Source organism: Puma concolor, chromosome D2 (genome assembly GCF_028749965.1).
Source record: "Puma concolor isolate L17-30 chromosome D2, mPumCon1.1.hap2, whole genome shotgun sequence".
Classification (NCBI taxonomy): domain Eukaryota; kingdom Metazoa; phylum Chordata; class Mammalia; order Carnivora; family Felidae; genus Puma; species Puma concolor.
The window spans coordinates 34,531,494-34,553,380 of record NC_141677.1 but is presented as its reverse complement, the minus strand read 5'-3'; the positions used below and the strand labels follow the sequence as shown (position 1 = coordinate 34,553,380).

Genomic DNA, 21,887 nt, shown 5'->3' with positions numbered 1-21,887 from the left:
CTCTACAGGTATTGCAGGATAATTTGGGACCAAAAAAGTGACTATGCAAGCTGAGATCATGCAAAGTGGTCTTAATCAATGGCAAAAATTATGAATATCTGTGATTTCCATAATTGTTTACAAAATTAAATTAAAAACTCTTATTGTTAAGTATAACTTAACAATAAAATTAAGTATAGCTTAACAATAAATTAAAAACTCTTATTGTTAAGTATAATTTTATAGGGGAATGAACAATATGTAACAATATTTATTAAGCACACTACAAGTTTTTTTTCATTCCTAAGCCTGTCAGGTGACCAGCGGTAGTTATTTTTTTTAATTTTTTTTTAATATTTATTTATTTCTGAGAGAGCACGAGCAGGGGAGGGGCAGAGAGAGGGAGACACAGAATCCAAAGCAGACTCCAGGCTCTGCGCTGTCAGCACAGAGCCTGATGGGGGCTCAAACCCACGAGTGGTGAGATCAGGACCTGAGCTGAAGTCAGACACTCAACTGACTGAGCCACCCAGGCGCCCCTCTTTTTTTTTTTTAATGTATTTTTTCTCTTTTCTATTGAGATATAATTCACATACCATAAAATTTACCCTAGTTTTATTATATGCACGTGGTTATGCAACCATCACCACTATCTAATTGCAAGAACATTTTCATCACTTCAAAAAGTTTTAGTATTCACTCCTCATTCCCTTTCCCTAATGCCCCTGGCAACCACTAACCTACTTTCTGTGTGTGAATTTGCCTAGATATTTCATATCTAGATATTTTATATAAATTGGATAATACAATATGTGGCCTTTTGTATCTGGCTTGTTTGACTTAACATAATGTTTTCAGTGTATCAGCACTTTATTCTTTTTCATGCCTGAATAATATTCCACTGTTTGGATATAACCACACTTCATATATTTATCAGCTGAAGGATATTTGGTTGTTTGTATTTTTTGGCTATAATGACTAATGCTGCTATGAGCATTTGTATACAAGTTTTTATACCAACATTTAAATTTCTCTTGGGTATATTCTACATATGGAATTACTAAGTCATGTGGTAACTTTAGTTTAACATTTGAGGAATTGCCAAACTGTTTTCCAAAGTGACCATACATTTTACAATTCCATTTGCAATGTATGAGAGTTATAATTTCCTCACATCCTTGTAAATAATTTGTTCTTGTCCATTTTTTTGTTTGTTTTTAAATTACATCCAAGTTAGCATAAAGTGCAATAATGATTTCAGGAGTAGATTCCAGTGATTCATCCCCTTTGTATAACACCAAGTGCTCATCCCAACAAGTGTCTTCCTTAATGTCCCTTACCCATTTAGCCCATCCCCCCACAGCCACTCTAGCAACCCTCAGATTGTTCTCTGTATTTAAGAGTCTCTTATGTTTTGTCCCCCCTCCCTGTTTTTATATTATTTTTGCTTCCCTTCCCTTATGTTCATCTGTTTTGTATCTTAAATCCCACATATCAGTGAAGTCATATGATACTTGTCTTTGTCTGACTGACTTATTTCGCTTAGCATTATACACTGTAGTTCCATCCACATTGTTGCAAATGGCAAGATTTCATTCTTTTTGATTGCCGAGTAATACTCCATTGTATATATATACCACATCTTCTTTATCCATTCATCAGATGACAGACATTTGGGCTCTTTTCATGCTTTGGCTATTGTTAATAGTGCTGCTATAAACATTGGGGTGCATGTGCGTCTTTGAAACAGCATACCTGTATCTCTTGGGTAAATACCTAGTAGTGCAATTGCTGGGTCATATGGGAGTTGTATTTTTAATTTTTTGAGTAACCTCCATACTGTTTTCCAGAGTGGCTACACCAGTTTGCATTCCCACCAGCAGTGCAAAAGAGATTCTCTTTTTCCCCATCCTCGCCAACATCTGTTGTTGCCTGAGTTGTTAATTTTAGCCATTCTGACAGGTGTGAAGTGATATCTCATTGTGGTTTTGATTTACATTTCCCTGATGATGAATGATGTTGAGCATCTTTGCATGTGTCTGTTGGCCATCTGTATGTCTTCTTTGGAGAAATGTCTGTCCATGTCTTATTCCCATTTTTTAATTGGATTATTTGTGTTTTGAGTGTTGAGTTATATAAATTCTTTTATATTTTGGATATTAACAACCCTTTGTCAGATATGACATTTGCAAATATTTTCTCCCATTCACTAGCTTATTGCTTAGTTTTGTTGATTGTTCCCTTTGCTGTGCAGAAGCTTTTTATTTTGATGTAGTCCCAACAGTTTATTTTTGCTTTTGTTTGGTTTATTTCTGGGTTTTCTATTCTGTTCTATTAATTTATGTGTATGTTTTTTGACCAATACCAGACTGTTTTGATTACTATAGCTTTGTAGTACATCTTGATAGCTGAGATTGTGATACCTCCAGTTTTGTTCTTTTTCAAGATTGCTTTGGCTATTGGAGGTCTTTTGTGGTTCCATACAAATTTTAGTATTATTCTAGTTCTGTAAAATAATGCTGCTGGCATTTTGGTAGGGATTGCATTAAATCTGTAGATTGCTTTGGTAGTATGGATATTTCAACAATATTTGTTCTTCCAATTCATGAGCATGGAATATTTTTCCATTTCAGTTTTTTTCATCAGTGTTTTATAGTTTTCTGTGTACAGGTCTTTCACTTCCTTAGTTAGGTTTATTCCTAGGTATTTTATTATTTTTGGTTAAATAGTAAATGGGACTGTTTTCTTCATTTCTTTCTGCTACTTCATTATGAGTGTATAGAAATGCAGTGGATTTGTGTATATTGATTTTGTATCCTGTGACCTTACTGAATTCATTTATCACGTCAAGTAGTTTTTTGGTGGAGTCTTTAGGGTTTTTTATGTATAGTATCATGTCATCTGTAAATAATGAAAGTTTTCATTTTTCCTTACCAATATGAATGCCTTCTATTTCTTTTTCTTGTCTGATTGCTGTGGCTAGGACTCCCAGTACTATGTTGAATAAAAGTAGTAAGAGTGGACATCTTTGTCTTGTTCCTGATGTTAGGGAGAAAGCTTTCAGTTTTTCACCATTGAGTGTGATCATAGCTGTGGGATTATCATATATAGCCTTCATTATGTTGAGGTATGTTCCCTCTAAACCTACTTTGTTGAGGGTTTATCATGAATGGATGTTGTACTTTGTGAAATGTTTCTTCTGCATCTGTTGAAATTATTAAGTGGTTTTTATGCTTTCTCTTGCTGATGTGATGTATCACAGTGATTGTTTTGCAAAACAATCATCCTTGCATACCAGGAATAAATCCCACTTGATCCTGGTCAGTGAGTTTTTTAATGTACTGTTGAATTTGGCTTGCTAATATTTTCTGGATGTTCATCAGAGATGTTGGCCTGTAGTTTTCTTTTTGTATAGTGTCTTTATCTGGTTTTGGTGTCAGGGTAATGTTGGCCTCATAGAAGCTTTTCTCCCTCTTCTACTTTTAGAATACTTTGAGAAGAATAGTTATTAACTCTTCTTGAAATATTTGATAGAATTCACTTGTGAAGCTATCTGGTCCTGGACTTTTGTTTGTTGGGAGGGTTTTTTTTAATACGCTTATTTATATTTATTTATGTATTTATTTATTTAGTATTATTTTTAATGTTTTTATTTATTTTTGAGACAGAGCATGAGCAGGGGAGGGGCAGAGAGAGGGAGATACAGAATCTGAAGCAGGCTCTGAGCTGACAGCTCAGATGTGGGGCTAGAACTCACGGACTGTGATATCATGATCTGAGCTGAAGTCAGACGCCTAACCGACTAAGCCACCCAGGCGTCCCTTTATTTATTTTTATTTATTTATTTATTTATTTATTTATTTATTTATTTATTGAGAGAGAGAGAGAGAGCGAGCTGGGGAGGGGCAGAGAGAGAGGGAGAGAGAGAATCCAAAGCAGGCTCCATGCTGTCAGTGCAAAGCTCAATGCAGGACTCAAATTCATGAACCATGAGATCACAACCTGAGCCGAAATCAAAAGGTGGACACTTAACTGACCAAGCCACCGAGGCCCCCCTGTTGTGAGTTTTTTGATTACTGATTCAGTCTGTTTAAATTTTCTGTTTCTTCCTGATTCAGTTTTAGGAGGTTAATATGTTTCTAGAAATTTATCCATTTCTTCTAGGTTGTCCAATTTGTTGGCATGTAATTTTTCATAATATTCTTTTGCAGTTCTTTGTATTTCTGTGGTGTTGATTGTTATTCTCTTTCATTTCTGTTTTTGTTTATTTGAGTTCTTTTTTTTATGAGTCTGGCTAGAGGTTTATCAATTTTGTTGAACTTTTCAAAGAATCAGTTCCTGGTTTCATTGATCTGTTACATTGTTTTTGTAATTTCTGTTTCATTTCTTTCTGCTCTAATCTTTATTATTTTCTTCTTTCTGCTGGTTTGGGATTTTGTTTGTTTTTCTTTTTCTAGTCCCCTTTAGATGTAAGGTTAGGTTGTGTATCTGAGATTTTTCTTGCTTTTGAAGTAGGTTTCTATTGATATAAACTTCCCTCTTAGGACAGCTTTTGCTGCATCTCAGTTTTTGTTTTCATTTGTTTCCACTTTTTTTTTTTTTTTTTTTTTACTGATTTCTTGGTTAACCCATTCATTGTTTAGTAACATGTTATTTAACCTGTGTGTATTTGTTCTTTCCCGAGTTTTCCTTGTAATTAGTTTCTAGTTTCATAGTGTTGTGGTCAAAAAAGATGTTTGGTATGACTTTTTAATTTGTTGAGACTTGTTTTGTGGCCTAATAAGTGATCTATTCTGGAGAATGTTCCATGTGCCCTTGAATGTATATTCTACTATTATAGGGTGGAATGTTCTGAATAGATCTGTTAGAGCTGTGTGGTCCAGTGTATCATCCAAACCAACTGTTATGTTGATTTTCTGTTTAAATGATCTATCCATTGATATAAGTGAGTGTCAAAGTCTCCTAGTATTGTATTATTAGCAATTATTTCCTTTATGTTTGTTAGCTGCTTTATGTATTTGGGTCCTTCTATGTTGGGTGCATAAATGTTTACAATTTCTATATCTTGTTGGATTGTCCCCGTTATGGTCATATAGTATCCTTCTTTGTCTCTTCTTACAGTCTTTGTTTTAAAATCTGTTTTATCCAATATAAGTGTTGCTACTTAAGCTTTTTTTCACTTCCATTTGCACTATAAATGCTTTTCTACCCCTTCACTTTCAATCTGCATGTCTCTTAGGTGTGAAATGACTCTCTTATAGGCAGCATATAGATGTGTCTTGATTTTTTTAGCCATTCTGTCATCCTCTGTTTTTTGTGTTTTTTTTTAATTGGAGTGTTAAGGCCACTTACATTCAAAATAATTGATAGGTATGTATTTATTGCACTTTGTTTCTTGTTTTATGGTTGCCATTGTAGTTCTTTCTTTCTTGTTCTCTTCTCTCACGGTTAGCTGGCTTTCATCAGTGATATACTTGGATTCCTTTCTCTTTATTTTTTGCATATATCTATTACCAGTTTTTGATTTGTGCTACGATGAGGTTTGTATATAACATCATATGCATACAGAGTCTGTATTAAGTAGATGGTCACTTAAGTTTATGAAGTTTGAATCCATTCTTTTTAAAACAAATTTTTAAAAAATTTTTAAATTTTTATTTATTTTTAAAAGGGGGGGCGAGTGGGGGAGGGGCAAAGAGGGAGAGAGAATCTGAAGTAGGCTTCATGCTGTCAGTGCAGAGCCTGATGTGGGGCTCGAACCCACGAACCACAAGACCATGACTTGAGCTGAAATCAAGAGTTGGACGTTCAATGGACTGAGCCACCTGGGTGCCCCAAGTTTGAATACATTCTAAAAGCTTTAAATTTTTACTCCTCTCCCCTGCCACATTTTAGGTATATGGTGTGATACTGTACATCCTTTTGTGAAACTCTTGACTAATTTTTTAAAATTTTTTTCTTCTAATGTTTATTTTTGAGAGAGAGACAGAGGGTGAGTGGGGGAGGGGCAGAGAGAGAGAAGGAGACACAGAATCAGAAGCAGGCTCCAGGCTCTGAGCTGTCAGCACAGAGCCTGATGCGGGGCTCAAACCCATGAGCCATGAGATCATGACCTGAGCCAAAGTAGGACACTTAACGGACTGAGCCACCCAGGTGCCCCTTGACTGATATTTATAGATAAGCTTAATTTTATTGCTTTTATGCTTCCTACTCTTCATACTTCTTCTTATGGTCTTTCATTTCCACAGAGTCTCCTTTAACATTTCTTATAGAGCTGTTTTAGTGATCATGAATTCCTTTAACTTCTGTTGTCTGGAAACTTTCTCTTCTTCTATTCTGAATGATAGCCTTGCTGGATAGTATATTTTTGGCTGCAGGTTGTTTGTTTGTTTGTTTGTTTGTTTGTTTTTCCCAGCTCTTTGAATACATCCTGCCATTCCCTCCTGCCTGCAAAGTTTCTGCTGAAAAATCTGCTTATAGCCTTAAGAGATTTCCCTTTTATGTAACTGTTTTCTCTTGCTGCTTTTAAAATTCTGTTTATTACTGCTTTCCATTTTAAGTACTACGTGTCTTAGTGTGGACCTCCTTGTTGATTTTGTTGGGGGCTCTCTGTGCTTCCTGGATCTGGATTTCTGTTTCCTTCCCAAGAACTGGGAAATTTTCAGCTATTATTTTTTCAAATAAATATTCTGCTTCCTTCTCTCTCTCTTTCCCTTCTGGAATTCATATAATGCAAATGTTACTATGTTTGATGGTGTTACTGAGTTCCCTTAGTCTGTTTTCATTTTTTTTTTTCTTTTTCCTGTTCAACTTGGTTGCTTTCCATTACTGTGTCCTCCAAGTTGCTGATCTGTTCTGCTTCCCCTAGTCTACTATTTACTTCCCTCTAGTATATTTTTAACCTCACTTATTGAGTTGTTCATCTCTGATTCGTTCTTTTTTTTTTTTTTTTTAATATTTTGTATCTCTTTGTTGAGGGTCTCACTAAGATCCTTCACTTTGTTCTCAAGTCTAGTGAGTATCTTTATGACTATTACTTTACTTACTTATTTTTTAAATATTATTCCTTTTTTCTTTATTTATTTTGAGAAAGAGCATGCGAGTGGGGAAGGGCAGAGAGAGAGGGAGAGAGAATTCCAAGCAGGCTGTCATTGTCAGTGGAGAGCCTGATGCAGGGCTGGAACCCATGAACTGTGAAGTCATGACCTGAGCCAAAGTCAGACACTTAACCGACCGAACCACCCAGGTGCTCCTATGACTATTACTTTAAATTCTTTATCAGGGATATTATTTATCTCTGTTTTGCATAGGTCTCTTGTGATTTTGTCCTGTTCTTTCATTTGGGACACACTCCTCTGTCTCCTTATTTTGTCTAACTCTGTTTCTTTGTGTTAGGTAAGTCAGCTATGTCTCCCACTCTGGAAAACTGTGGCTTTGTGAAAAAGAGGTCCTATAGTACCCTGCAGTGCACTGTCCCCTGTTCACCAGAACCCAGTGCTTTAGGGATATTTTCTATGTGTGTTGCATGAGCCACACTGCTTTTAGTCCAGTTGTCTGCAATGGCACTCTCTGCCTGTTGTGGGCAGGTTTTGGTCTCTGTGTTGTTAGTGGCCTAGTCTAGGGCCACCTTGGGCTTGAGTTGAGTCAGACCAGACATTTGCCAGAGATGGAGTAGCACTGAACTGCAGGATGCTTTCCCTCTGTTGTGCCCTGAGAAGCTTTTGTTGGTGGGTAGGGCCTGTAGTCAGACCGATGTCTGCCCCCAGCCCACTGCTGGGCCATAGTTGGACTGGTACGTGTATATATCTTCATCTCTCCCTGGGGCAGGAGTCACTTTGTAGTGGTAGAAGCCCCCATCAGGGCTACTTGCACACTTCCAGGCTTGTGGCACTGCTTTGGATGGACTCTGGCCAAGGGTCTATTGGAAGGGCAGGTCCGCAAGAAAAAGCAGGCTGAGATTCATGGTGCCTGCAAGATCTACACTGGTTTGCTGTGGGAGAGAGCTTGAAGACCATGAGAAAACTGCCCAGACTGGAATGGAAGGGTGGGTCCATATAATAGCTTGGTGAGCAGGGGGAGGGTTCAGAGGGCACTGTTAATAAGGTCCATGCAGGTGTGCTGTGAGAGGGGACCTGAGGCTGCTTGGGATGGAGGGGGTATGTCTGCAGAAGAATGTCTGGTGGAGCTCTCACTGTTAGCAGGAGAGTGTTCTGCTGCCCTGGTTCTCATAGGTGTCTGTGAATCCAGGCAGGGGAAGGAAATGGCTCTTAGAGAAGTCCCCCTCAAATCCCTGCCCCTCCAGCTCATGTACTGAGATTAGTAAAAAAAAAAATCTCCTTCCTGTATACCCAGGCATTTTAAAAAATTTTTAAAACACTTTTATTTATTTTTGAGAGAGCATGAGCAGGGAATGGGCAGAGAGAGGGGGAGACACAGAATCGAAAGTAGGCTCTAGGCTCTGAGCTGTCAGCACAGAGCCTGACACGGGGCTTGAACCCACAAACTGTCAGATCCTGAGCTGAAGTAACTGAGCCGAAGTAACTGACTGAGCCACCCAGGCGCCACCCACCCCAGGTGGCATTCTTTTTTTTTTTTTTCAGGTGGCATTTTTCAAACTGCCTCTTCTATGCTGTGTGTCAGCTGGGCTCTTCAGTGCACTGTCTCTTTAAGGGCGGAGATTCAGTTTCCTTCTGCCCTCAGACTCTCCCAGAGCTGAGCTTGCTGATTTTTAAAGTTCCAGGTGGTAAGCCCACTGATTATAAGAACATGAGAATCCATGCCCCTTTGGTTTTCAAAGACAGATGTTTATAGGGATTCATCTCACCCATACAGGCCCCGTATGCATGGGGTGCCTGGTGTGGAGGTCTGCTCCTCTCCCCTCTCCACTCCACTGCTTCCCTCCCTCCCACAGGCAGTCTCACAGTCTTTTTGGCTCCCTACCACATCTCAGCCCTTCCTACCCTCTTCCATGTGTCCCCTTCTCTACATTTAACGGTGGAGAGTCTGTTCTGCCAGTCCTTGGGTCATTTTCTGAGCTATTTACACTGATTTTGATATTATCTAGGTGTGCCCGTGGGACAAGGTGAGCCTAGGATCCTCATATTCTGCCATCTTCCTCAGAAGTCCCTGGTTGCTTGTGCTTTAGATATCTAAGAAACTATTGCCTAATGCAAGGTCACAAAGATTTATACATGTGTTTTTTCCTAACAGTTTTATAGTTTTATCTGTTATGTTCAGGTCTTTGATCTATTTTGAGTCAATTTTGTATATGAGGTAGAGGTCCAACTTCATTCTTTTCATGTGGATATTCAATTGTCCCAGCATCATGTATTTAATTTTTTTTTTAACATTTATTTATTTTTGAAAAAAATTTTTTAAACGTTTATTTATTTTTGAGACAGAGAGAGACAGAGCATGAATGGGGGAGGGTCAGAGAGAGAGGGAGACACAGAATCTGAAACAGGCTCCAGGCTCTGAGCTGTCAGCACAGAGCCCAACGCGAGGGTCGAACTCACGGACAGCGAGATCATGATCTGAGCTGAAGTCAGATGCTTAACCGACTGAGCCACCCAGGCGCCCCACCAGCACCATGTGTTTAAAAACTACTCTTCCCTATTGAATTGTCTGGGTAATCTTTATTGTGAATATTGAGAATTAAAGTGCTTTATATCTTTGTAAACACTTATCAAGGATAGTTTAAACATTCCTTCTTATTGTGAAATTTGGGGCACCTGGGTAGTGCAGTGGGTTGAAAGATTTTTTTTCCAACATCATTTCTTCCTTCCTCCAAGACATCTTTATCCTTTCCATCGCAATCACTTTCCTTATGTCGGTAAGTTTGCCTTCACCACGTTCCTCTGGCTGCATAGCTAGAGTTTCTTGACCTGCACAAGTGGAAGCATTCCCCTTGTCATTTTTTTTCTAGATCACCATTTAAGTTTGATTTGAATTTTACTTAAAGCATTATTACTTTCCCTTTTTCTGCTGTACATTGTCTTTGTTAGCCATTTGCCTCTTCCAGCTATTCATTTTTGTAAAATATCACATGAGTTTTCACTGGGAGATAAGGAGGCAACACAACTACATACTTCGGTGTCTGTGCATGAATTAACAGATGTGCAGTGACCAATCACTGATAGACTTTGAAAGAAGTGATATGATTGGTCATTCATCATGATGTGCAGCTGTTATTTACATCGTAATTTGTGGACTAAAGTGCTAGCAGCAACATTTGTACTTTATGCAATTACTCGTAGTCAATATGTTTTGGTGACTGAAATTTAAACTATGTTGTTGGAACTCTGGTGTTAATGAGTAGCTAAACCATTAGATGTGTGCCTTTTGGAACTGTGCAAAATCAGGATTGCCTATATTTAAATTGCTTAATTAAGTTGCCATTTATTCCATGGTAATCTACAATTTCCTTGGTATTCATTATATTACTAAAAGGTCTTGTATGTAGCTTTTTCTTTCCTGATCTGTGTTTATTCTCATCTGCCTAACCCTCACAGGATCTTTCAGGCTATGTGATACAGTTTTACTTAATAGGTTGATTCAACCCAATGTGTCTACAATATAAGGAGTAAAATATCCAGAGTAATAATAATTCACATAGGACTTGGACTTTGCTGTGGGCAACACTCTTTTAATTATGTTTTTCTTTCATTTCATTGGTAGTGCTCTTCAAATTACATTCTCCTTTTATTGTGTCATATTGGGATACAAGGAGGGAGCTAAGGGAAGGCATCATTCTCCTTAATTTATAAATAAGAAAACTGAGATTGTATTCAGAATTACATATATTGTAACTAAGAAAGCTAGAATTTAAACTCAGACCAGACACTTTTTTACTCTCTTTTGCTGCTTCCCACTGGGACATTGTCATTACCGATTAAAATTGTAGGAAGATATTTTATTAAAATTGATTGGGAGTTTCCCAGATATTGGGGCTTTGGAAAACATGAGTCTTGATTTAAATTCCAAAGAAAAGTGTTTAGTAAAAATTAATAATAGAAATCTCAAAACTCTAATTCTATAATATTTTAATTCTAAACATTTAAAAATTCTGATTGAAATTTTAGTTTAAGTTATATATTAGAGGAAAACATGTACCTCAAAATTTGCTAAAAGAAGGTGTATTAACTAAGGTTCTTAAATATATAGTAGGTATCCTTAGTTTTTTATCCTTGGTTCCTTAGGAACTGTCATTGATTTCAACTGCTTTGCTTCTAATTTCTCTAGAAGTACCTAACCATATCATGTAAGAGGCCAAAATAGGACTTACAGATTTTTTGAATAGTAATCTTGATTTTTTTTAATGCATGCTTTCTTCTTCTTCAGGTAGCAAATTATGGAGTTGGAGGACAATATGAACCCCATTTTGATTTTGCACGGGTAAGTTTAAAAAAAAAAAAAGAGAATGTAGGAGTTCTAACTGAAGCTTAGGCATGACATGTTAAGTCTGTTCTTTTAGTAGTAAAAATTCATAGCCTGTTTGCAATTTGTGGAAGCATGGTGGAATAGACATTCTATAAAACCTTTTTAGCAGTAACAAAACAAAACCCCTAGATGTTAAAAAAAAATTTAGGATACTTTTAAATGCATTGCTGAGACTGGAAGAAAGTAAAGGAAATTCCCAATTCCCAAAATGAACAAAGAAAACCTAGAAACTAAAATTAGAGTTAAAGGGGGGCTGGGCCAAAAAAGCTGAAGCTGAAAGCATTTGTCTCCAGGAATCTAGAGCTTTGAGGATTGATGGCTGTGTGAGAGGACCTGCCACTGTGCAGGCTACTGAACTTGAGACCGATGCATAAAACCTGAATCTCCAAAAGGATTATACCCTCAGAGAAAGAAAGAATAGCCTTGAAAAGAATCTGCTTGGAGTCAGGAGCCTTAAGGAGAGTTGCCTCTCATCATCCAGGTGGGCATGGAATGTGTATGAGAGCCTCTTCTGGGAGTTTGAAAGCCTAGGCCTGCTCTCACATGAACCTTTTATTTTGAATTTCACTACCCTGAAAGAGGAGAAATTAAAGTTGTTCATTTAGGTAGTGCTTCTTGGTACCTGGCAGAAACAAACTCATGTCCTCCCTGAAGACAGGCATCTTTATTCTAGTACCTCAAGAGTTTTAAAGATTAAGGTCAGCCAAATACAAACTCATTAAAAAAAAAAAAAAACTGGTAATAAGACACCATTGGTGAGACTAAAGTGACCAACAGATTTAGAAGCCCCAGGATGTTAGGTACTTGAATAATCAGAGAATATAAAACAACTGTATAGTAGTTTTAAAAATAAAAGGATAAAAATTAATAAACTCAAAATGATTTAACATATTTGAAAAACAAATAGAAGCTCTAGGTAGAAAAAAGTAATTGTTGAAAATTTAAAGTTTGATGGATAAATTAAAACAGATTAGAGAGGGGCGCCTGGGTGGCTCAGTTGGTTGAGCATCCGACTTCGGCTCAGGTCATGAATTCATGGGTCCTGGGTTCAAGCCCCACATTGGGCTCTGTGCTGATAGTGCAGAGCCTGCTTGGGATCCTGTCTCTCCTCTCTCTCTCTCTCTCTCTCTGTGCCCCTCCCCCACTCATGCTTTCTCTCTCAAATAAATAAACTTAAAAAACAGAGACAGTTGAAGTGCATTATTGAATGAATTGGTAAATCTGAAGAAATTATAAGAATACATTAAGAGACAAGATAAAAAATACAAAACAGATGTAGAGAGACACTGGAGAATATATAATAGAAAGCAGTTTGCTAAAAAGCTGTCCTTTACCAAGTACTACTCTTGCTTAAGATTAATAAATATTAACCATACTTTTTTCACATTAAGCTATAAATTATACAAGTATACAAGTCTTCATTAAGCTTTATCATAAATACATGAATTCTAAGAACTGTCTTGGGCATTTTAATAAACTTCTTGATCTACTGTCATTTTAAAATAAGAGTACATTTTTTTGAAGGAAAACAGCCTATATTGTGTCATGGCCCTTGACTAGCTTAAATCCCAGAATTGTACTCTTTTTCTATGTAGGCCAGCAAGGAATATATTTTTAGTCTTTCCCTTCTTTTTTCAATTATTGAAAAATGTCTGAGAGTCTTGAATGATGTGAAAGAGTACAGTTCAAGCTCTGACATTAGTGCAACTAAATTTTTTTCTTAGTTTTTTATTTTGAAATAATTACAGATTCCTAGGAAGTTGCAAGGAAATGTACAGGGAGGTCCTATGAACCCTTCCCTCAGCCTCCCCCAGTGTTAACATCTTGCATTACTGTAGTTGACTATCAAAACCAAGAAATAAGCATTGGCACAAGACATAGAGCTATTTCATATTTCACCAGTTCTATTTGCACTAATTGTGTGTGTATCTATGCAGTTTTATTACATGTGTAACTTTGTGAAAGTACCACACAATCAGGATGCATAACTGCACCATGACTGCAAGACTCCCTTACAGTCCTGCTCTTATAGCTGCACATACCCTTCTGCTTCCCATCCCTTAACTGCTGGTAGCTGCTAATCTGTTCTTCTCTGTAATTATCATTTCAGAAATGTTATATAGATGTTATATGCAGTATGTATCTCTTTTCACTCAGCAGCATAATTCCTCTGAGGTTAGTGGAGTTCTTAAAGAATGTGTCAGTAGTGTGTTCTTTTTTATTGCTCAGTAGGAGTTCACAGTATAGACACACCACAGTTGGTTAATTGTTCATTCTTTGAAGGACAGTAAGGTAGTTTCCAGTTTGGGGCTATTACCAATAAAGATGTGTATAAATTTCTGTGTGAAAAATACATTTTCATTTTTCTGGGATAACTGCCAAGACACTGTATTGTATTTTAATTTAGATTTAAATACCTAGATGTGAATTGTCCAGACAGATTAAAGTGCCAACTGTCCAAAAGAATGACAAGCATAGTAGCAGTAAACATTTGAATGGACCATGAGTTCAATTTAAATCTCAAGGTAAATTCTTTACCTGCAGAGAATAGAGTTCATGAATGTAGCTAAGAGGCTCTTTCCCCCCTGCCCCTTTGGAAGCTAAAACTATAGGCATTAATTAATAATCTGTGGATAGTAGATACTGATTTTCGTTATTTAGGCTAATTAATATAGGTCCCCCCTACCCCCAGTGGTCTTATCAAAAGTATTCACTGTACAATCTGAATCAACAACCAACAAGTATTTGAGTGCTTGCTGTATATCAAGCACTAGACATTATAAATGAACCTTTTGGGTTTTTTTTGGCATACCCTTAAGCATATTACTGGTATTTAGTGCCACTGGATAATTTGCATTCCTGAATTTTATACCATTGAATTTGTTGTGTTTTATTCACAGAAAGATGAACCAGATGCTTTCAAAGAGCTGGGGACAGGAAATAGAATTGCTACATGGCTGTTTTATGTAAGTTATAGCTAAAAAAAAATTTTTTTTTTGCTAAAATTTTTAAGTTGGGATTTTATCACATGATGTTTATTTTGATGTTCAGATGTCTGTTTTCCTTAGCTCTTATTTAATATCCTAATTTAAAGTTTTTACAACTGAGTAAGTGGAGGGTTTTTGCATTTGTAACTTTTTCAGATAGTAATATTAAAACCTGAATAAAAAAGTTAAAATTACTAACAGTCTCAGGGCACCTGAGTGGCTCAGTCTATTGAGCATCTGACTCAGGTCATGATTTCACGCTTTGTGAGTTTGAGCCCCATATTGGGCTCTGCGCTGACAGTGCAGAGCCTGCTTGGGATTCTCTCTCCCTCTCCCCCATTTGTGCTCTTCTCTCTCTAATTAAATAAATAAACTTAGTAATATTAATTTTTTTATATTTTTAACAGTCTATTTGGAGACAATCATTGTGGATATTTTGGTGTATGGACTGTTCAGATGTGTATATAGGCATCTCTATATCTTCACACACATTTAATAAACTTTCCTTTTGAATTTTTTATTGATACATATAAGAAAAGTATACAAATCCTAAGTACTATAACCTGATAAGTTTTCACAAAGTGAATACATCTGGTGTAAGCAGCTAAATCTAGAGAGCACATTATAGCATCCTGGAAGCCCCATTAAGGGTAACCATTTTCACATTGTTTAGTAAAATTTCAAAACAGCATGATCATTATTTTTAAAATTGTTTATATACCGGGGCACCTGGTGGCTCAGTTGGTTAAGAGTCTGACTCTTGCTTTCTGCTCAGGTCATGAGCTCACAGTTGGTGAGTTTAAGTCCCTCATTGTGAGTTCCCTGCTTGGGAATCTCTGCCTGCCCCCCTGCTCGTGCACCTGCACGCTCTCTCTTTCCCAAAAGAAATAAACTTTAAAATTGTTTATATACTTAAACATATTAAAAAAATTAAACTTTGGTCATAATACTTGCCCCAGTTATCTTTTGTTGCATAACAAATCACCCCAAAACTGAATAGATTAAAATAACTATTTTTATGTCTCATGGTTGTAAGGTGGGCTTCACTCCTGGTTCTTGCTGTGGATCATTCATACATCTGTAATCAGTTGATGACTGGCACTGGGGTCATCTTGAAGGTGGAGGCTGGCTTTGGCCAGAGTACCTGCATGTGGTCTGGGCTTCTTCCCAGCATGGTGACTAGATTGCAAGAACAAGTATCTCTGCAGAAAGCAAGGCTGAAATGCATGGCATTTTTATTACCTACCTTCAGAAGGCTTTTATTAATCAAGGCAATTACAAAGATCTGCCAAGTTTCAAGGGGAGGAGACATGGACCCTACCACTCAATAAGAATGTCAGTGTCATGTAAACAGAACATGTAGGACAGGGAATACTGGGAAATAGTATATTTGGAAAATATAACCTTCTACAATGTTGTAACCTTTGTTAACTTCAAAAGATGAATTTTAAGTCTAGACATAAATTTTGCTTATTTCATTGTTTTGTCCACCCCCTAACCCATTTGAATGATAGGAAAATGGCATCTCTTTTTGCTGTTTATCTCACTCCCTACCAAAATTTGTGTATCTCTGCTCAGTCTCATTTTCCTGCTTCATTGCTTCCTGCTACCTTCCCTATTTGTCTTTTACTTTATTTCTTCCATTCTTCTCTCTCTCCTTCCCTCTTTGCAATCCACCTTTTCACCTTCCTACCTCATCACCCTCCTTCCCTCTTACACCTTATCTGTTTCTAAAAAGATTTAAGATACCATAAAAAAAAGGATTTAAGCACTGTAATAAAAAGGATTTAGGATTAAAAAAGAATTTGAGACATATAATGTTAAAGATGAGAGAGAATTATTACAAAGGGAAAATCAGGAGAGACGATGATACATTATACAAATTTCATGCTGTGAAATCTTGTATACTTTTTAGAAGTGAATTCTCCATAATTGTACCAATTTATAGCCTACCTTTAAGTGTGATATGTTTGTTAACCTTTTGGTCTGCACATCTTTCACTTATTATATTGGCAGTTATTGTGGTTTTAGTTTGTATTATTAGAGAGGTTGGTCATCTCTTCTGATGTTTGAGACATTAACCATTTTTTTTTTTGCTTTTATGAATATCGATGCTATACATTATTTGGTCCAATATCCATAAATATTAGATTATTTGACCATTAGATTATATGTTTGATTATTATATTCTATCTTAACTATATAGCATTTTGATTAGATCAGTAATTTTGCCCCCCACCCCCTGCCATTGTTTAAGTATTGTCCTACATGGTCCATTTAGCACAACTTTTTCATTTCTTCAAAGTTAGCTCTTTGCTCCAGTGGATGTGTTCATCATAGTACAATATCCTTCTTTATCTCAGTGCTTTTATTTTTATTTAAACTGTGTTCGATATTAAGATCAAACTCTATTTTCTTTGGTATAGCATTTGCCTGGCAATCTTTTTGTTTCAAGGCTTCTTGTTTTAGATGTGACTTTTGGATATAGCACAGTTGGGCTTTGCTTTGTGATACAGTCTTTGTATATACGTTCTACTTACATTGCTTGTGAAAAAATCTTCACTGCATGATAGGTGTCCTGTCTCATTTTGTCCCTTAATTTGGAAGATTTGTGTTTTACGTTTAAAAATTCCAAATTTTAATTCTGGTATAATTAACGTACAGTGTGATATTAATTTCAGCTCTACAATTTAGTGATTCAACACTTACATACAACACCTGGTGCTTATCACAAGTGCACTCCCAAATCCCCATTACCTGTTTACCAGAGTGGAAGGGGGATGGATGGGTAAATCATCAGTTTGTTCTCTACAGTTAGAAGTCTGTTTCATGGTTTGTCTCTTTTGTTCCTTTGTTTCGTTTCTTAAATTCCACATATGAGTGAAATCATACAGTATTTGTCTTTCTCTGGCAGACTTATTTTGCTTAACATAATACTCTCTAGATCCATCCATGTTGTTGCAAATGGCAAGCTTTCATTTTGTATGGCTGAATAATATTCCATTGTATATATAGACCACATCTTCCGTATCCTTTCATCAGTGGACACTTGAGCTGTTTCCATAATTTGGCTGTTGTAAATAATGCTGCGATAAACATAAGGGTGCCTACATCCTTTTGAATTAGTGTTTTCATTTTCTTTGGGTAAATACCCAGTAGGAGCACCTGCTATAAATACTGTAGACATTAAAGCTGAGCAATGAACAAAATAGATGAAAATTCCTGCCCCCATGGAGATTATATTCTAGTGCAATAAATACATAGTTATACCCTTGTATTACTTGATTTGATTTTAAATCCTTTTTTTTTTTTTTTTTTAACCTCTGGCTATAAAAGAAGTAGCTATAAAAGACATCCCTATCTCCCTTCCTGACTTTATCATTTCTTTTACTTTTATTTTTTTTAAATAAAAGTATATAAACCTAGAATAGAACAGCATCTTTTTTTTGTTTAAAAACTGAGTAGCATGGGGGCACCTGGGTGGCTTAGTTGGTTGAGCGTCCAACTCTTGGTTTTGACTCAGGCTATGACCTCACAGTTTCGTGGGTTTGAACCCTGTATTGGGCTGAGCACTGACAGTGTGGATGGAGCCTGCTTGGGATTCTGTCTCTCTGCCGCTCCCTCACTCGCATTGTCTCAAATAAATAAGTAATAAATAAATATAAAAAAACCTGAATAGCCTGCACAAACTATGTAAATAGAAGTCCAGATGTTCTCGTATTCTCTGCAGTATCATGCCTTCCTCACAATGGCATATTTAACTTTATTATACCAGTGCTTCTGATAATACTGTCTGCAATTCTTATAGATGAGTGATGTGTCAGCAGGAGGAGCCACTGTTTTTCCTGAAGTAGGAGCTAGTGTTTGGCCCAAAAAGGTAAACTTGGTTCATTTGTTATTTTAATTTTGTGGGTCTTTTTTTTTTTCCCTGAGGAAGAGATGCACCTTTGTTTCACGGTCTAATTAATGAATAACATTTTTAAAGATAGAGATAATGTAGTCCTTAAGGTCCTTAAGTATACTAGGTAAAATTTTAAATATCTTTATGGTACACTTTACAATGATTACCTAGAAATAATGAACAACCAAGGATTAGTACTCAAAAGTTTGCATTTCTAAAATGGGTTCCATATGATGGAACCTCCATCTTACTACTGTAAAATTTGTTAGCTTTGTTTTGGCAAATCCCCTTTGTCAGGCAGCTTTGTGGTATTGACATTTTCATGTGATCACCAAAATTTTGTAAATGGTTTAGTCATATTTTCAGAATTTTATTAGGGAAGACATAATGCTGCCATGGAGGAGTACTTCCACAGGAACAGAGGAAAATTTAATTACTACAAAAAGTGATAACCTATATCTTATTTGGAGATAATTTTGTATTATTCTCCACAGGGAACTGCTGTTTTCTGGTATAATCTGTTTGCCAGTGGAGAAGGAGATTACAGTACACGGCATGCGGCCTGTCCAGTGCTAGTTGGAAACAAATGGGGTAAATATTTCCTATATTCTCTTTTGACTTTTGTCTCATATTTTGAAATTAGGGTAGTCTATATCTTAAAAAGAAAACAAAACTCCTAACATTGAAAGGGATTCAACCAACCAAGTTTCTGATTTTAATATAAATTTACTTTCAATAGATCAGAATTCTGATGACAGATTTTAACAGTAGTCCCGCTTCTTGACTCAGAGTTGAAGAAGACAGTATCTTTCCCTCAAGGAGTGTACAGTTGTCTGAGACACACTAATGGATAAATCAGAATATAGTGTAGTACACACTAATACGGAGATGTATACAGAAGATGAGGACTCCTTATAGTTGGGAGGCTTCTTCAAAGCTTAATTTTAAAATTTGCTCTTGAAGAGAGAGCCATATGTTTTCCAGGCATGTTAGGGACCAGGGCCAGGACTAGTGTGAGGCTAGAGAGGCACTCAGGGTCAGGGTCATGCTAGTTTTTAATGTGGCCAGTCATAAAGAAATAGAAGCAGGTGAATTTATTTTTATACATATTATTTAACCCCGTAAATCCTTTTCAATATGTGTCACTAGCCACCTTTCAGGTACTTAGTAGCCACATGTGTCTAGTGGCTACTGTCTCAGACATAGCAGGACTAAGGAGTGACACCTGATTGTTAGGATTTTAAAAATCTTCTTTGATGATTATGTTTGAGAATCACTGGACTAGAATGAGGCTAGTGGAGGAGAGATCAGTTTAGAAGGCTCTTTTACATTGCCTAAGTGGGTGATGATGAAAACCTGGACTATGGTAGTAGCAAAAGGATTGGAGAGTAAAGAGAAGAGATATATAAGGAAAAGTGGCAGGCTTTGATGAATGATAGATGGGATATAGGAGTTGAGAAAGATAAGAGTAATTATGGGTCCTAGTTTACTTTGTACATGTTGAAGCCATCGATTGGGTTCTATGATAAAGAAGGAGTAGAAAATTCTGTTTGAGTTACATTAAAAAGCAGTATCTTGGAATCAAGGAAATTTAATGAGCACATAATAGTAGTGATTGATTGTAGAATTGTTCCTGTACGTTGGAGGCTTTGTGTTCATCTCTAAAATGTCCCTGTATTAGTGATAGTATTTTTGCAAACAGTTAAAACAATGTTCTGTCTCTACCTACATCTTCATTCCAATTGCATTTCATTTCAAGATTTACATTAAACATCAGAAACTTTAGGAAATGCACATACATAGACTCTCATGTGCTTCCAACATTTAGTGAAGTTTTGTGGGGGTTTTTTTGTTGTTTTTTTTTTAAATAGAGTGCCTAGGTACCATCTGCTTCCATCTTATTTTGGTCTTGAACTTTTAGCTCGTGTAGAAACTTTGTTATAGGCCTAGTTCTTACAAGTGAATTAAATTTTAGATAGTGGAGAATATTAATGTATTTTTTTCTCTCACAGTATCTAATAAATGGCTCCATGAACGTGGACAAGAATTTCGAAGACCATGCACCTTATCAGAATTGGAATGACAAATAGGCTTCCCTTCCTCTCCTGCTATACTCTAATGTGTCTGACATGCACATTTCCCAGTCTTAACTTTCAAGAGTTTACAATTGACTAACACTCCATGATTGGTTTCAGTCATGAACCTCATCCCATGTTTCATCTGTGGACAATCACTAACTTTGTGGGGTTTTTTTCCTTTTAAAAGTAACACTAAATCACCATATTGTACATATAAACCTTTAAAGTTCAGTTGGTATCACAGAGGATAAAGCAAGGTAGAGTTAAAAAATAAGGAATTTTTACATTTATATCTTAAAGAACTTCTTGGTTGGATAAAAAAAAAAACACTTTATGCATCTGATTATAGTATTTCACTACATCTCAGTTGGTAGGGGGTAGGCTAGAATGGGCCGTGTGATTATAAGCCTTATAGTTTGGACCTAGGTATTACATTTACCTAGTCTTATTTTCTGGATCTGCCTAAAGACTAGGAGTAAACTAGACCTCTAATCTGGGTTCCATTTGATGTTTACCCCTCCATACGCTATTCTAAGTTGATTTTTTTCCTGTCAAATCTTTTTAAAGAAAGTATACTGTATTTTACCAATCCCATTCTTCTCTCACAGCTCCTCTGTGGTGAATCAAATCCGCTTGAGTTAAAATAATTTGATTAAAAAGGTTTTTTATTGCAAAGCCCTATATAACAACAGTGGGCCTTCTTAACTAAAATGATCATTAGTCTGTTTATTTCTCCCTTAAATGACTAATGGTTTTGTCCATAAAATTTGCTGTTTTTTGTAATGCTAATACCTTGCCTCTTATCCCTGCTATAGCAGGGTGATGATATTGGCGTTCTGATAAAATAAATATCGTGCCTTAGGAGACTGGAAATTTTAAAATGTACAAGTCCTTTTAATGATGAGGGAATTGATAAAAAAAAAAAAGAAGAATCTTTTTTCTACAAAAGCCAAAATGTCTGTTTTTTTTCACTTCTGAAATGTGTTGTGACAACAATGACCTATTTATGATCTTAAATCTTTTTTTAAAAATGTTTCTGTTTTCTGTGTGGTATTTTTCTTATTTGAATGTGAATGCATACTCTAGTGACAACAGGTGATTTCTGTGGATGTGTGTGTGTGTTTTTTGTTTTGTTTTTTTTAATACAGAGGACATAGATCTATCCCTTTGGTTTTCATTCACTTTCATGTCACACTGTTATGGTAGAACACTGAACTTTCAGCCATTCAATCAATCAGAATATGTTTCCTTCAAAAGAAGCTCTACAACTTGTGGTTATAAGGTTACTATAATAATGGTACTTAAGACTTTCTCTTATCCAAAAGTGTGGTATAATATAAAGCCATGAACCCAAAGAAGTATATCAGTTGACCCTTAAAACTAACCTTTTACATTTCTTATGGTGAGTCTTAATTCATACAAGGGCTCTTTATCCTTTATGCACTATTTAAATATTTAAGGAAGAGTTTGGTTGTTTGGGTAAGAAGGTATTAAATCAACTGT

The 21,887-nt window shown here is 36.3% G+C and overlaps 1 protein-coding gene across 2 annotated transcripts in view; it reads left to right on the top strand.

The window, feature by feature from the left end:
* Positions 1 to 21,417, top strand: part of P4HA1 (prolyl 4-hydroxylase subunit alpha 1) — an 89,170-nt gene extending 67,753 nt beyond the window's left edge. For both annotated transcript variants that reach the window (XM_086679961.1, XM_086679962.1), the window contains exons 11-15: positions 11,324 to 11,373; positions 14,319 to 14,384; positions 18,214 to 18,282; positions 18,801 to 18,897; positions 20,319 to 21,417. In XM_086679961.1, the coding sequence (XP_086536087.1) occupies positions 11,324 to 11,373; positions 14,319 to 14,384; positions 18,214 to 18,282; positions 18,801 to 18,897; positions 20,319 to 20,389 (353 nt within the window). In that variant the 3' untranslated portion in view covers positions 20,390 to 21,417. The remainder of the gene's footprint in view (positions 1 to 11,323; positions 11,374 to 14,318; positions 14,385 to 18,213; positions 18,283 to 18,800; positions 18,898 to 20,318) is intronic.
* Positions 21,418 to 21,887: the final 470 nt, after the last annotated feature.